This window comes from Malus sylvestris, chromosome 17 (genome assembly GCF_916048215.2).
Source record: "Malus sylvestris chromosome 17, drMalSylv7.2, whole genome shotgun sequence".
Taxonomy (NCBI): domain Eukaryota; kingdom Viridiplantae; phylum Streptophyta; class Magnoliopsida; order Rosales; family Rosaceae; genus Malus; species Malus sylvestris.
Genome location: NC_062276.1, coordinates 8208955 through 8225777, shown reverse-complemented (window position 1 = coordinate 8225777; position 16823 = coordinate 8208955). Strand labels below are relative to the sequence as shown.

Here is a 16823-nt window from a genome sequence, read left to right as displayed (position 1 = left end):
AAAATACCAATGTTTATTTTATTTTATTTTCTTATTCTTATTTATTTAACGGTAAACTTGGAAGTTTGGTAGATAAAACTTGTTAGTTGGATGTAGAGATAAGATAACTGGATCCAAATAAAATTTCCCTTTACTATTTTATTAAGGAAGACATAATAAGTAAGCTAAAATAAAATATATAAGGCTTAACATAAACGCTAAATACTTGTATCCTAGCCCGTTTAACCGCATTTCCACCCTTTTAATGGATTTGGGTTTGAGAGTGAAGTTGGGACAGTTACTACTCACGTGAATCATGAGCTGCATTGCACCTTGTCGAAACAAGGATTATAAGAGCTAAGTTTGAACTTTTATTAAATTAACTAACAGTGTAATGCATCAAGTCTCCTCACATATAAAAAGTTATTTTTAAAGAAAAACTAATGAAAATAGGTTGAAAACTTTGAGTTTTAACGATAATGACAAAATAAAAGGGAAAATAAATAGTACCATGTTTGACTTTTTAGTGTAAAAATATGATTTTTTGTTAAAGTAAATAATACCGTGAATTTTTCATTAAAACATCTTATTTTTAATGTTCATCGCGATTTTTTAGTGTAAATAATACCGTGATTTTTTGTTAAAGCAAACCAATGGCAGTTTATAATAATTTTAGTTGTATATAAAAAGGAACAAATTTTTAATGTTCATCGCGTGGAAACTTTCAAACTGCTCTTGTTTTCGACTTAATGTTTTGGTGTGCAAATAGTACACTCGTTACAAAAGTGCCCCACTTGGCCAAAATTTCAAACGGCGACCCGTAACCGTTCCTTTTGAATATTTGAAATTGGCCCAAAAAGCTGGTTTTTTTTGTTACTGCCACAAACTGCATAAATATTCGTATACATCACCGTCCGCACTTGTGATGATCATGCACCGCCCATCTTACCGAATCTGTGCACTTTTTTTTTCTTGAAAAATAAAAAAAACCATTTGAATACTTTTGCGATAATGATCTATTTTTTAAAGAGTGAAAGGATTTATTGAGGCATTTCAATCTTATTCTGAATATTATTGTGTAACTCTAGCTTCAAAAATTGAACTCAAAATGTATCATATAAAATACGAGCATATAATTCATTTCGTATCACTAAATCATCTCATGATAATTGAATCCTGTGCACATGTTCAAGAACATAATTAAATATAGCGATGAGTAGCGTAATTGATTGACATAATGCGTACATTTAACTAAAAATGATGGAAAGTGGGTGTGATTGACTAATTTAATGCACAATGTCATATTGTATTATTTTATCTTAGTGACATTAAATTTTATGTAAGCAGAAAAAAATTATGAATTGCCTGTGCATTGTACTCATGCAAGGCTAGATGGTATCTAAATGCAATGAAATCCGTACGCTTTTTTAAATCATTACGGAGTGGTTCAGTTGTTAATGATAAATTTCAGACTCATATTTCACACGGCACATCTTGTATTTGATTTTTAACGCTGATAAATTATACGATTGTGGTCAGGAGAAACTGAAATACCTCTGTAAGTTTTTCTAGCCTCTAGAATAGTAGACTGTAGTAACAAAACCACAAACTTATCTCTTTAAAAAAAAAATCCATATTTTTTTATAGTGCTTAACTAGTAATAACCATTCCGTTTCTGGAAAATGAACATTATTTTTCGGGTCAAACAAATAGAAAATAGACAAAGAAATGATGTGGAAATACTTGATTGGACAGTGTCAATCAGAAATGCTCCTCCACCTCCCCACACCGGATAGAACCCCCTCTCCCTCTCTTCTCTCAGAGGCTCAGCCCAAGCCAGTCTACTTCTAGAAGCGCGGCACGCAGCCCTAGGCCTCGGTCGCTCTCCACACGCCCCTTCCTCCTCACCCTCCCAGAAGCAGTCATACGACTGTTCCTCCATTCCCCTCCATAACTCCTGTCTTCATCTCTCTCTCTCTCTCTCTCTGACGGAATCCTTATCTCTGCGCTCAGCGTTTTGTCTATGAATGCGTGATCGTCGTCATGTATATAAACACAGCCTCCTCCGCTGCCTCCTCCCTCCTCAGAGCTTCTAGGGCTCGATTTTCCTCCTCCTCCGCTGTTTCCAGAACCTTCGTCTCTTCGCCCCTCAGGCCTTCGCACCACCACTTCGCCTCCCACCGCCTCCTCAGCTCCTCCTCCGCCGCTCGCTCCTTCCCTCGCTGGAGCCACGGCGGTGTCCATTGGCGCTCCTCCTACACCCTCCGCTCCCAGATCAGAGCCGTCGCTCCCGTCATCGAACAGTTTCAGCGCAAGATCGCTTCCATGGGTACGCTCTCCTCTCATTCCGTAGTTCTCGGAGTTTCTGATTGGTCGTCGCTTTGCTATTTTTGATCTGAATCGTTTTTGTTTCATGCTTGTTTTTGAAAATCTGGATTCTTTTTTTGGTGTTTTTGAAGCTTCTTCAGCAGTTCAGCTGAGCTGCTATTGCTTGGTAGTTGTGAAATGAATACTGTTTGGCTGCTGATAAAATTGAAAAATGACTCGGAAACTCTATTGAATCCGGTCTAATTTCGTATTTCGATTCATCAAACACTTTTCTTATTGAATGCATGTGAAACTGGTCGTATGATCTGAATTTTGACATAGAAAAATGGAAATTATGGGCATTTATCTTAATTTTATAAATTTATTTTCAGAAACTGGTCTTAATTTGGGTTCTGATTGTTCATCTGTGTGGTTCCAGCTTCCGAAAATCCTTTCAAGCCAAATTTGACAAGTCTTCCCAAGCCCGGAGGTGGCGAGTTTGGAAAATTCTACAGCCTTCCTTCTCTGAACGACCCGAGGATTGGTACTTTTCTAGCACTCAGTTATCCGAATACTATTTTGCTGGTTTCGTGTAATTGGACGATTATTAATATCCTCTCGTGCATATATGTAACAGATAGGTTACCGTATTCTATCAGAATCCTTCTGGAATCTGCTATTCGTAATTGCGATAACTTCCAAGTCAAGAAGGAGGATGTTGAGAAAATTCTTGATTGGGAAAAGACTGCCCCAAAGCAAGTCGAAATTCCTTTCAAGCCTGCTCGTGTGCTCTTGCAGGTAATTCAGGACTATCATTTACCCTTGGTAGGAATTTAGAAGACAGAGTATATTGTGTTCGTTTTCCAATGCTTATATGACTTTGTTGCCAGGACTTCACGGGAGTTCCAGCTGTGGTCGACCTTGCTTGTATGCGTGATGCTATGAACAAACTTGGGAGTGATTCTAAGAAGATCAATCCTTTGGTATGTGGAGTTCTTACTATGTGCATTCAGTCTTGTTATTACAGTCACTGTGCCAGGGGTTTGGTATCAGTACTTTAGATTATAACTCAATTGTTAACTTGTAATTGCAAATTTAATGTTATTTTTTGTGCCCTTTTCAGACGTTGTACTCATTATATTTGGTCCTACGCTTGTTTTAGTATGTATAATTAAACGAAATTCTGCATTCATGCAGGTTCCTGTAGACCTTGTTATTGATCATTCAGTTCAAGTTGACGTTGCAAGATCAGCAAATGCAGTGCAGGCCAATATGGATCTTGAATTCCAGAGAAACAAGGAGAGATTCGCTTTTCTTAAATGGGGTTCTACTGCGTTCCATAATATGCTTGTTGTTCCACCTGGATCTGGCATTGTTCATCAGGTAAAGACTAAAGTAGTATGATTTTTGTCATTTAATAACAAGATTTACTTATGTAACCTCTGTGTCTTTGTAGAACTTTTCAATTATCATGGATTTGGTTTAAAATTAGTGGATATGTTGTAATTTCAGGTTAATCTTGAATATCTTGGACGGGTTGTTTTCAACAATGATGGCTTACTCTACCCTGATAGTGTGGTTGGAACTGATTCCCATACAACCATGATTGACGGGTTAGGAGTTGCTGGATGGGGGGTTGGAGGTATTGAAGCCGAAGCTACTATGCTTGGCCAGGTAATGTGAAGTCTGGAAAATTACCTAAGGAGCTGAGAAGGCATTTTTAATGTGGTTGTTTAATACACCTTGATGCACACTTTCATCGTTGCATGCTAATACTCTACATGGTTTAAACTCACTTCAAATTTTCTTCTAATGCAATATGCTTTGAAATTGACAGCCAATGAGCATGGTGTTGCCTGGTGTTGTCGGGTTCAAGTTATCTGGAAGGTTAAACAATGGTGTTACTGCTACTGACTTGGTTTTGACTGTCACACAAATACTGAGGAAGCATGGAGTTGTTGGAAAATTTGTTGAGTTCTATGGTAAGTTGATTTTGATTATCTGTAATTTTAAGTAATAATTGCATTTGCTATGTCCTGGCTATATATAGTGGTTTGTGTTTGTATGTGTCTGCAGGCGATGGTATGGGTGAACTATCATTAGCTGACAGGGCAACTATTGCCAATATGTCCCCTGAGTATGGTGCAACCATGGGCTTCTTCCCTGTTGATCATGTTACTTTACAGTATCTCAAATTGACTGGTAGAAGTGATGAGACTGTGAGTACTTTACCGAGTGCTGATAATTAGTTTCATAAGTTTTATTCTTTTAAGAGATATGTGACCTCTTCATTAAATTACAGGTGTCAATGATTGAAAGTTATCTGCGGGCAAATAAATTGTTTGTTGACTATAATGAGGTAAGAGCTCTTTGGTATTTTTGTTCTTCTCAATTTTTAATTATCTGAATCAACCTTTCTAACTTCGTTTGAGATGCATCTGTTGACTAAAATTTGTTTATTTCAGCCTCAAACAGAACGAGCATACTCATCTTACCTGGAATTGAACCTTTCAGAAGTCGAGCCCTGTATCTCAGGACCTAAGAGGTTATTTTTATTCAATGTGTAATTACCATTCGTTGCTTATTATTATTTTTTGTATATTCATATATAACTGGTATTCTTGGCACAGACCTCATGACCGTGTGACTTTGAAAGACATGAAATCTGATTGGCATGCTTGTCTTGATAACAAGGTTGGGTTCAAGGTAAGTCTGTAAGATACTGTGTATTTAATTTTATGAGATAATGCTGCAGTTGCAATTCTCTTTGTCGTACCATCCTTCCTAAAACTCTATCTGAATGTAGGGATTTGCTATACCAAAAGAGGTGCAAAACAAAGTGGCAAAGTTTCAATTCGATGGACAGCCAGCAGAGCTTAAGCATGGTAGTGTTGTGATTGCTGCAATCACAAGTTGCACCAATACATCAAACCCAAGTGTCATGCTTGGGGCTGCTCTCGTTGCAAAGAAGGCTAGTGAACTTGGTCTACAGGTGAGGCAATCTTATTGTTCTCAACAACAATCGACCATTTTTTCCCCTTTCTTTCTTTTGTCTGCAATATGGATTGTGCAAGAAAACTTGTTTTTGTTTTTGTATAATTGAATGTTGATTTGCTGGCAACTCAGGTCAAGCCATGGGTTAAAACAAGTCTTGCCCCGGGTTCTGGAGTTGTTACAAAATATTTGCTACAGAGGTAGGTTTCTGTTTTTGGAGAATTAGACTTTTTAAAACTAGATACAAATTGTTTATTGAAAGTTAATATGTTTGATGCAGCGGATTGCAAAAGTATTTTGATCAACAAGGTTTCAATATTGTTGGATATGGGTGCACAACATGCATTGGGAATTCAGGGGATCTGCATGAAAGTGTTGCTTCTGCTATATCGGAAAATGGTAATGTTGAAGTAGTATCGTTTATTTTTGCATAAAAGGTTATATAATTTGTAAAACTCAATCATATTTACATGTTACATGATTTCTCATTTCCTTCACAAGAACTCAAGTCCTATATTATTAGTTTCTACTCTAGCTCTAGCATGTGGATCTGAAATTCGATCGTTCTGTTGCAGACATTGTAGCAGCTGCTGTGCTCTCTGGAAACAGGAATTTTGAGGGCCGTGTTCATCCATTGACAAGAGCTAATTACCTTGCCTCTCCTCCTTTAGTGGTTGCTTATGCCCTTGCTGGAACGGTATGTCATACTTGCATAGGGTGCGAAGTATTTGTTTTTTCATTTTTGCGGCTTTATTTTTTTGGTTATGTGATTCAGCTTCATCTATGGACAATAGTTAACTACCCAATTTTTTTTTTCTTCATCTCCTTTATTTGTTGTACCTGTATATTCATTGTATTTACTTGGTTTTAAAGATGAGTTATTCTCACTGGTTGTGCATTTCATGTTCCTGTTATGTGTGTATCGTGCTCTAATGATTATGGGATTTTGCCATCAGGAGGAATAATACACCTTTTTGTTAATTTATAAATTTCATTTTCCCATGTAAAACTTCTTTTCGTACTTATTGATTCTGAAATAGGCCAGAATGATTTTATTTACATTTCTAGTGATATGTGAACATCCATTCATCCTGGTCTTGACGCAAATAGTCTCTAAAATCCTGTCATTTGGAGCTCAATATCAGATTATAGTGTCTAAAAATATTAACAATATTTAATTAATTTACCCTCGTTCCGTACTCCTTGAATCACTTGGTTGCTGGCATGTTTACTGTTTTCTTAACAAGAAAATTGATTAATAAGATGTTGGATGTTGAAGCATTATGAAGTGGTATTTGCTGCATGTACTCTTTATCCCACTGTCATTTACTACTATTATGAATGCCTTTAAGCCGTGGGAGTTTTAATAATTCATTTTGTTAGTCTGCGAGCAGTGATCTCTTTTTGTCCATCATATGAAACAATCATTGACACAAGTTAACCTTAAAATTTAATTTTCCAGGTTGACATTGACTTTGATACGGAGCCAATTGGAACAGGGAAGGATGGTAAGAGCGTCTATTTCAGGGATATCTGGCCGTCCACAGAGGAGATTGCTGAGGTAAATTAGAATTTTGGATTTGTTGTGAAACTTTAGCGGTATACAAAATTAACTCATGACTGTATGTTTTGTAGGTAGTGCAATCCAGCGTGTTGCCAGATATGTTCAAGAGCACTTACGAGTCAATTACTAAGGGCAACCCCATTTGGAATCAGCTATCAGTTCCCGAATCCAAACTGTACTCATGGGACCCTAATTCAACCTACATTCATGAGCCCCCATACTTCAAGGATATGACCATGTATCCTCCTGGTTCTCATGGAGTGAAGGATGCGTACTGCTTGTTGAATTTTGGTGACAGTATTACAACTGATCACATCTCCCCAGCGGGAAGCATCAACAAGGACAGTCCTGCAGCCAAGTACCTTCTTGAGCGTGGGGTGGACCGCAAAGACTTCAATTCTTATGGAAGTCGTCGTGGCAATGATGAAGTTATGGCCAGGGGAACTTTTGCCAATATCCGCCTCGTTAACAAGCTTTTGAATGGGGAAGTAGGGCCTAAAACAGTTCACATTCCTACCGGGGAGAAACTCTTTGTCTTTGATGCAGCAACTGTGAGTCACCAATGAATATTTCACAAATTTCTGTCTTTTGTTAACTACAGAAAACCATTCACTAAATCTTTGCAATCAATCTTCTGTTTCTATTTCAGAGATACAAGGCTGATGGGCACGACACTATTGTAATAGCCGGAGCCGAGTATGGAAGTGGAAGCTCCAGGGATTGGGCCGCCAAGGGCCCAATGCTATTGGTGAGTTATTTTACACCGCCATTTGAATGAGTTTGTAAGTTTTCATTACGGTATCTTTCTCATTTGGTTGACTAACTTTTGCCATGCAACAGGGCGTTAAAGCAGTGATTGCTAAAAGTTTCGAGAGAATCCATCGCAGTAATTTGGTGGGGATGGGTATCATTCCTCTTTGTTTCAAGGCCGGTGAGGATGCAGACACACTAGGATTGACTGGTCACGAACGGTATACCATTGACCTCCCAAGCAACATTAGTGAGATTAAACCTGGCCAAGATGTGACCGTCACAACGGACAACGGAAAAGCTTTCACCTGCACTGTTCGCTTTGACACTGAGGTACTTGCTACTTTCATCATCCGTGTATTATATTTGCTTTTGTATTTCTAAAACTAAGTGAAGTAACGTTCTGTGATAATGCTGTTTGGTTGATGCATTTACTGTGTTTTCGTGAGCTCCCGTTATTAAAGATCTGTTTATAGGTTGCTCATGTTGTGATTTGGTTGCACTTGCAGGTGGAACTGGAGTACTTCAACCACGGAGGCATTCTTCAATACGTTATCAGGAACCTAAGCAAGCAGTAACTGGATCACGCTGTTCCGAGGACTTGCTATCCGCATCACTACAAGCGTTTTCAATTGTAAAATGTGAGGAAGAAAATAAGGGCCCCAAAATAACGCGCAAGGTCCCTTTTTTGCGGGACGGAGGCAAATTTTTTTGTTATTCATTTTAACACTGCCCAGGTTGTGCAGGCTTGTTGATTTGTCGGTCTTTCGACGGGTTAAAAATATAGTTTCCGAGCAGTAGAATCTCTTTCTGTTTCGATTGTTTGCTTCTTAAGGCATTTACATACGTACCTTGGGTTTTCAAGGGCACCAAGATCATGGGCAGTGTTATGCCCTTGAACGGTGATACGATCAATGGGATATTTTGTTTCATGGCATATGATGAATCTAACTCCCCACCCCCGATTTGATATTACAATTGAATTATTGTCGTGCGACGATTCATTTAGGTTTTTTTATTCCTCTAACTTTAAAAGTGCATAAATTCATGGTCCCTCGCTTTTAGAATTTTCTATGCGCTTCTCATAGAAGCACTTCTATTGAAAGTGCTTATGAGAAGTGGTGATTTTTAAAGAAGCAGTTCCAAACGAGCTCTTAATTTCAATTCTTGATACCAAATTTCAAGGATCAGTGATTAAACACATGTTATAGCACGAGAAGATGGTTATACAACACGGTGATGTTGCAATATCAAACAAGAGTTTCTCAGTTTGATATTTTGTAATGCTTTTGATCCACTAGCTCAACTTTTTAGGTATTTTAAGGCACCAAATATCGTTGTATAATTGGATCAAATTTAAACAGTCTAAAATTGATGACTGTTGATCATTGAATTTGATTTAACAGCTTAAAAAGATGTCGGCACGAATTTCCTGTAGGTATCCATGACAAATCGGGATTCACTGGACATGCTAGAAGGTTCATTCAATTATATAGGGTTAGTATGACTTAAGAGTGTGAACGATGAACGACTCTTGTAGTCTTCAAGGATTCCAAAAGCAAGACAAGAGCAAAATCTTGCCCAAATCCATACAAGAAAACACATCATATATGCTGTGCCTGACAAATTTGTCAATTAGCCAAAGCACCCCCATCTGTGTGTCGATTTGTCAACTAGCGATACCCAATAGAAATTCAAATACTTGAATATTAGCTTAAAAGATTTGATTGGTATTGCTAAACTTCCTAACTTAATCATCCATTGTTAGGTGTTTGAGTTTTATTACAAAAGACATCGGTGATATTAGGGGTAAAACTTCCATATATTAGTTGTATATTATTTTGTCATACGACCGATGTGGGATCCAATCTCCAACATGCCTCCTTAGGAGTGGTCTCACATGGGGTCATAAGATCAAAACAAATTTCCACATCGAGAATTGGTCAAACTATTATATTGGAGCTTACACAACTTTTTAAGAGCCCGACCATCATTCAGGGACTAGAACCAACGCAACTTTTCTAGGACCCAGTCATTCAACATCCTTAAGCTAGAGCTAGGCACATTCGAGTCTAGTAAATTGGACCCGGAACGTGTTGAAAGAATAGTATGCTTTGATACTATGGTAACTTTATAGGCAACCAATGTCATTGATATTGTCCCAACTTAACCACCGATTGCTAGGTGTTGGACTTTATTACAAAAAGTCTCGATGATATTAGGGGTGGAAACTACCATATATTAGTTATATATTATTTTGTCATATGACCGATGCAGGATTCTATTCTCCAACAGTTATTTCTGTCTTACTTCTATTTCTCTTTTGATACAAGGATTTTAGGGGAGGGAAATTTGGATCAAACAACGTAAAGAGTTGGTTATAATTAGGTATCAAACTCATTATGAATCGAACTCGAAACCTCGACAATCCATTTATTACTGTTTATGGTTGCTCCTCACGAACTCTGTAGGTAGGATCAATCACAACCTTGTTATCGCAGGCAATGCATGCGTTCTTCTAATTCTAAGCTTAAACACTAGACTCTAATTTTTTCTATTAAGAGCGACACTCTAATTTATTTTAACCTTGAGGGTGGGGGCATTGAACTTGGAGTAGAGCCAGCTTCACTAAATTCAAGTCTATAATTACAGTATCATTGACTATAATTATCTAACAGTTTAAGTACAATTGATATTGTTGAGGTGCAATCAAAATATGATTTTTGGGGATGAAATTTGTGGCGTCAGCTTTTGTCATTTTTATTATTTCTTCCCTAGCAGAATGTGAGAGACTACTTTCAAAAGTTTCAAAAATTAAATGCCTAACTGTCTTCAACAATAATTTGGTCGCAGTTGCAACTTAGTAAAGCAGAAATGTGTTGGTATTATATTCGACGGTTGAAAACGATCACATACTTTTCTAATTGTCTCTTCAATTTATGCAACACAAAAGTGAAAGTACACTGATGATATGGTGATTAAATGATAAATACTAATTAGGCCACACATCAAACATAATCAAACCAGTTTTCTAATTCTACAATTAGTGTGTATGTACATACATACATACATCAATATTGATACTCTGGAATGCTCTCTAAAGTTGCCTCCAGCAACTACTACTGCTTATGCTTTCATCATCACCACTTGTTCCATTAATTTCAGAAACCCTAGTTCCTCTGGACTTCAGAGAACTCAGCAATTCCTCCAAAGAAGAGTGGTTTGAATCTTTCTTATAATTCAGCAGCTGTTTCAACTCCTCCCGAGTCATCACCAGTCTAATCCTCACAGCTCCACCACTTTTAGAATCATCAGGAATATTTCCTCTACATCTGCCGATTTCTTGATCATCTTGTAAATTAAACCTCACAGACTTCTTCTCCTGCTTCAACTTGGATGGCAATGGCATTGCTGTTTTTGTTGCTTCTAGGGTTTCGACTTCCTTTGCCGTCTCATGCTTCTCATAATCTTGTGACGAAATCTTGTTATTACTTCTCAAACAATTTCCCATAGCTGAGTTTTCAAGAAAAAAATGGAGTACTTGGCAGAGAGAATATCAAAGAGAGAGAGAGAGAGAGAGAGAGAGAGAGAGAGAGAGGTGGGAGGGGTTATATAAAAGTGTTGTATAAAGATATAGAGGGAAGGAGGGTGGAGAAAGCACATGAGGTTGGGTTTGTTGCGCCGAATATTTGAAAGAAAAAGTGGGATTAACTTTTAATTACTGCTCGAGACCAACACCACACTTCCTCACATAAAATTATTAAGCAATTCTCAATTTCTCATGCACAATTGTATGTAGTGTTTGTTTTATGTTAAAGTAACCTTTTGTTGAGTTTTTTTACCTTTAGTATTGGTCAACCAACCACAAGCCAAAAGTATCGGCATTGATATCTCTACAAATTAATAAAACACTCATTGTCAACCAAAATTATATGAAATTACCAGTTTAATCCTTTAATTAAAATAGAACATGAATAAGAAATATGAGGCATAAATGTAATTTCACACAATCAAATTTTGCTGTTTTTTTTAAGTCTTACCTACATGTAATCTTAACATATCTCTACTTAAAAAAAAAAAAAACTTCCCACTCCCCCATTCTCTATCACTCTCCTCTCCTCTCCTTCTATTTCAAAAACAAAAATAGAAAATTTTCTCACACACTTTGTGTGTGTCTATATTCTAGTAATGATTAAGATTTCTTCAAATCAGTCCAATACGTATGTATATATGTTGAGCTTAAACTTAGATTAATACTAATTCTAATTTAATCAAGTCCGTCCCCCTACTAGTACTGCTAAACATATATAAGGTATAGCCACCGTAGATGACACTAGATGATGCTTAATTTAAATTTGTTGCTGATGGTATGTTTTGTTTCCACATATTTGCTGGATTCTATGCAATGTACATATTTCCAAAAGAGGGTATCAATCAGAATTAAGTATGCAAGAAAGTTGGTATAATCCAGCTCGGATCATTGCTGTTCTATAGTCCTAATCCAATTATCTAGCTAGCTACTTAATTTGATGACGATGGGATGATCTCATAAATAATCAATCGTACAAATCAATGGCACTCTGTTCGTGCACTTAAGATATACATATTTCATCATGATCCAATTCAGCAAGTACTACTATCAAAAACACTTTGTGCAAAGTACAATTTCGTCGCACATGGTTCGTCTCGCAGAGCTCGTGACGATAGGATTTGAGTGACAAAAATTAATCGTAGACGAAATATTTTAAATTTAAAAATTTTGTTTTTAAAATTTTTTAATTAAAATAAATTCATTTATTATTTTGCGCGATGAAATATTTTTTCGCGCAAGGTTTTTGACTTTTTGTTTTATTATTTCTCTTATATTAATTGTTTACGCAACGAAATATTTGGTAGCGCAAGATTTTTCGAATTTTTACCTTTTTAATTTAATTTAATTGTATGATTTTATTTTTTTAATTACTTTAGTTTAAATTGACATATTCAAAATAAAATTACATATGAAAAATAGTGATCAAATTATCCAATACATATAATATATTCAAAATGTACATATAAATTAACAAAGTACAATAATAAAATCCTAATACAAGTCTATTGTGGTGGTAGTGGCGGGGGGATATGTTTCGATAGCATCCTAATTCTCAACTTTAGCTATCAAAGTCCCGACGATTCCCTACAAAAAAAAGGTCAAATAACAAAAAAATGGCATAATCTCCCCAAAAATTGGTATACCCAAACTCCACTCCTCATCCTATACTTGATCCCAAACCTGGCACCAAACTCAAAACTAACTCTAAAAACACATATTAATGGAAAAAAAAATAAAATTTGGGGAGAATATACCTTTTGGCAAGATTGAGAGTGAGTGAGAATGAGAGGGAGGAGTGAGTGTGAGAGAATTAGATGAGATAATGTGAGAGATGAGAGAGTGAGTGAGAGTGAGAGATAGGGAAGAGAGAAAGAGAGATTAAGTGAGAGGAGTGAGTGTGAGAGAGAGGGTCGGATTTGGGGAGAGGGAAAGAGAGAGGCGGTAAGAGTAGAAAGAAATTGAGAAAATGGTGGAGAGTTATTTTGGTTTTAAAAGCCGTATCACTTTGCACAACGAAGGATACAAGTTTGTGCGACGAAATATTGGTTGCGGAAAGTCTTAAAAAAATTCCCGCATCCCATTTTTGGTGCCTGCCCAAATTTTTAGAGTTTTGCTCGACGAAGTGTTGGTTGCACAAAGTCTTAAAATCTTTTTTTTTTAAATTTCCCGCGACCCATTTTTTGTGCCCGCCCAAATTTTTAGAGTTTTGCATGATGAAGTGTTGGTTGCACAAAGTTTTGCGCAATGAAATATTGGTCGCGCAAAGTCTTAAAAAAAAAAATCCCGTGTCCCATTTTTGGCTCCCATCCAAATTTGAGGATTATGCACGACAAAATTTTGGTTAGTCACCCAAAATATATAAAAATAATTTTTATAAATAATAAAAAAGAAAATAATTTATTTTACAATTTAAAATATAAATAAATTAAAATAAATAAGGTTTAGGTGACCAAATGTGTATTCGTCGCGCAAAGAAAAAAAATTTAGTTAACAATATAAAATATAAAAATAAATAAAAAATAAGTAAATAATATTTAGGCGATGAAATATTGATATTCGGATATTCCTCGCACAATTTTTTTAAAAAATAATAAAAACTTATGAAAACAACTATATTTTAAAATTTATAATATAAAATAAAATAAAAAAATAAATAAATTGGTTTGCGCGACGCATGTATATAGCTACACTTACATGAATAAACGAAAAATCACGATTTAATGGTTATTTTAACTTCGATTTTGATGATTTTTTACAGTTACACTCATTGACCCTATATGAATACAATGAATGAATTCGATCTTCAATTTAATATTTTACACTTATGGATACCACAAAATCTTATGTTATACTTAATGAAAGTATAAATAAACTCTAAGTGTTAGTGAATCTATTGTTTTGATGGGATACGCATTTTATGAAACTAGTTTCAACGATCCAACCGTCAAACTTGTTTATATAGTTCGAGATTGCATACACCAAAAATCACAAAAAGCAAACATTCAGAGATCAAGTAACATGACAAAATTTTTTGATAGTTATAAACGAAAAATCACGATTTAACGGTTATTTTAACTCCAATTTTGATGATTTTTTACAGCTACACTCCTTGACCCTATGTGAATACAATGAATGAAGTTGATCTTCAATTTAAAATATTTACACTAATGGATACCATAAAATCTTGTGTTATACTTAATGAAAGTATACATAAACTCTAATTGTTAGTGAATCTATTATTTTGATGGGATACGCATTCTACAAAACTAGTTTCAACGATCCAACCGTCAAACTTGTTTGTATATACTTCGAGATCATATACGCCAAAAATCGTAAGAAACAAACATTCAGAGATCAACGAATGGGACAAAACTTTTCGATGGTTATAAACGAAAAATCACGATTTAACGGTTATTTCAACTCCGATTTTGATGTTTTTTTACAGCTACACTCCTTGACCATATATGAATATAATGAACTAATTCAATCGTCAATTTAAAATACATTTTTCTAACAAAAATCCGATCCGAACTACAATAATATATTTTTCTAACAAAAACTCGATCTGAACTACAATAATAAATTTAAAGCTACTTAGTAAATATATATACCATTCAATTTCTTAAGTGTTATATGTACAAAATAAAAAACGAAAATAAATTGGTTTAGGTGACGAAATATTTGAAATACGTCGCGCAAAGATTTAAAATAATAATTTTTTTATTTTATTTATTTTTGTAAAGACTTTGCGTGACGATGTGTTTTTTGTCACGTAAGACTTTGCGCAACAAAGTTTATAATTTCATTGTGCAAAGTGACTTTGGGCAACGATGTGTTTTCGTCGCACAAGGATGTTTTTTTACTAGTGAAGTGATCTACCCCATTATACGAGAAGGATACATTTAACATGGTAGTGCCACATAGTATACTTCTGCAGTGGCGTCTTATGTCAATAATTTAACGACACGTATAGATATTTTTAATATGACATGTTATTGATATGAGAATCACGATAACAATGTATTTGTGTCATGTAACCTGCTCCTTAATTATATATGCAAGTTTGATACGCATTAATAATAATATGTTACATCTTGATCACCTGCAAATTTTGCTACGCAGATGGGCTTCACCAACTTTTAACTGCCTTTTATATTACAATATTAAGCATATAAAACTGTAGGAATCGTCCATGGATAACAAGTTCATCATCTATCGAATTAAAGTGTCATATGAGCTCATATCATAAGCTAGAACAGTGCTTTTATATTATTGCGTGTTATGATGAACTGGTTTTTGTTTATAGGCTATTGAAACGATGACGTGCAGAAGGCAGACTTGATGGAATTTTTACTTGGACAGATCATACTCTTAAAACAACTAGTAAAACATAAAGTCAAAGCCAACAAATGAATTCACAACATATATTGAGTAAACAATATAAACATTTGTCTGACAATAAAAGTTTGGTAAGAGAATATTATTTAGCTTGTGTTGTGTGGTATTTAAATTAATATATATGTTAGAGTTTTCACGTATTGAATTTATCGATATAATTAATAGTTGGTATGAATTTACAATCTGACAACATAAAATTTAGGTAGTTAGTGTCTAGTAGTGATAAGCATGGTATAAAATATCGATGATATCGGAAATATCGGTAGTCCAAAAATATGGAAATTTTGATGGAAATTTCGATGGAAATATCGGGATATTATCGATATCGATAAAAATTGAATAAAAACCACGGAAATTGTAAGAAAAACTTGGAAATTTTTATTGAAACTTTGGAGAATGTTTATTTAGTCAATTATCTATTAGTTTATAAAAAAAAATTAGTAAGAAATGCATTACATGATGTATTTAACTGATTTAAGTTGATTATACAACGAGCTGACAAACACTGTGAGTGTAGAAAATATGTAGTAAATAATGAAAAAAAGATTAAACACACCATAATCATTTATATATAATGATTTACTACAATATTTTACACTTTATACATTGCATGGTAAGATACTTGAGTGATTTAGTACCACAAAAAGTTCCTATGAGGTTCAAATTTTTCACTATCTTCATCATCTCTATGTGTAGAGTAAGTTTATTGTGAAGAGTATTCATTAAATGATAAATCCCCAAAATAGTTTTGCATGTAATTGTTAACATGCCACTCATATAAATATAAATATTTTAGCATATTATCACAAAAACATAAGTGATATATCGTGGTTAAGGTGTTGGAGGAGTAAAATGGGAGGGGTTCAAATTCCCTTTGTGTTTTTTTTTCCTCTCTTTTTTTTCCTTTTTTTTTCTTCTTTTTCCTTTTTTTTCCTTCCTTTACATCGATATTGTTGATATTTGTACGATATGTACATGGATATGTTCTGAAATATCTGTGATTCGAAAAAACCGAAATATCCTTGATATTTCGTCGATATTATCGATATTTCAGACTATGGTACTTTTTTTCCTTCCTTTACATCAATATTTTAGCGATATTACACCGATATTTTGACAAAATATTGCTGAAGTGTGAGCGAAATTATCGACATCGATATTTTCCGATATTATCGTCGATATTTGTACGATATGTATATGGATATGTTCCGAAATATCTGTGATTTGAAAAAATCGAAA

General features: G+C 35.0%; 2 protein-coding genes across 2 annotated transcripts; one reads left to right on the top strand and one right to left on the bottom strand.

The window, feature by feature from the left end:
* The first annotated feature begins 1795 nt into the window (after positions 1-1795).
* LOC126612274 (aconitate hydratase, cytoplasmic-like) lies at positions 1796-8572 on the top strand. The gene is made up of 20 exons (XM_050280656.1): positions 1796-2308; positions 2726-2830; positions 2924-3084; positions 3177-3269; positions 3484-3669; positions 3799-3960; positions 4124-4268; positions 4363-4505; positions 4589-4645; positions 4752-4831; positions 4917-4992; positions 5093-5278; positions 5413-5480; positions 5561-5679; positions 5856-5977; positions 6743-6841; positions 6916-7395; positions 7494-7592; positions 7685-7927; positions 8104-8572. Exons 1-20 carry the CDS (start codon positions 2023-2025, stop codon positions 8170-8172), a joined length of 2979 nt encoding a protein of 992 aa, XP_050136613.1. The 5' UTR covers positions 1796-2022; the 3' UTR covers positions 8173-8572.
* A 1935-nt stretch (positions 8573-10507) lies between these two features.
* Positions 10508-11243, bottom strand: LOC126612284 (uncharacterized). Its single transcript, XM_050280668.1, has one exon. The coding sequence runs from the start codon at positions 11103-11105 to the stop codon at positions 10692-10694; it is 414 nt and encodes a 137-aa protein (XP_050136625.1). The 5' UTR covers positions 11106-11243; the 3' UTR covers positions 10508-10691.
* Between the last annotated feature and the right edge of the window lie 5580 nt (positions 11244-16823).

Bases quoted from the DNA above. Each gene is read 5' to 3' on its own strand.
- LOC126612284 (XM_050280668.1), bottom strand. From the start codon at position 11,105: ATGGGAAATTGTTTGAGAAGTAATAACAAGATTTCGTCACAAGATTAT.
- LOC126612274 (XM_050280656.1), top strand. From the start codon at position 2,023: ATGTATATAAACACAGCCTCCTCCGCTGCCTCCTCCCTCCTCAGAGCT. The intron at 4,832-4,916 runs GTTATTTTTATT...TTCTTGGCACAG, and splicing joins TGTATCTCAGGACCTAAGAG to ACCTCATGACCGTGTGACTT. The intron at 6,842-6,915 runs GTAAATTAGAAT...TATGTTTTGTAG, and splicing joins CCACAGAGGAGATTGCTGAG to GTAGTGCAATCCAGCGTGTT.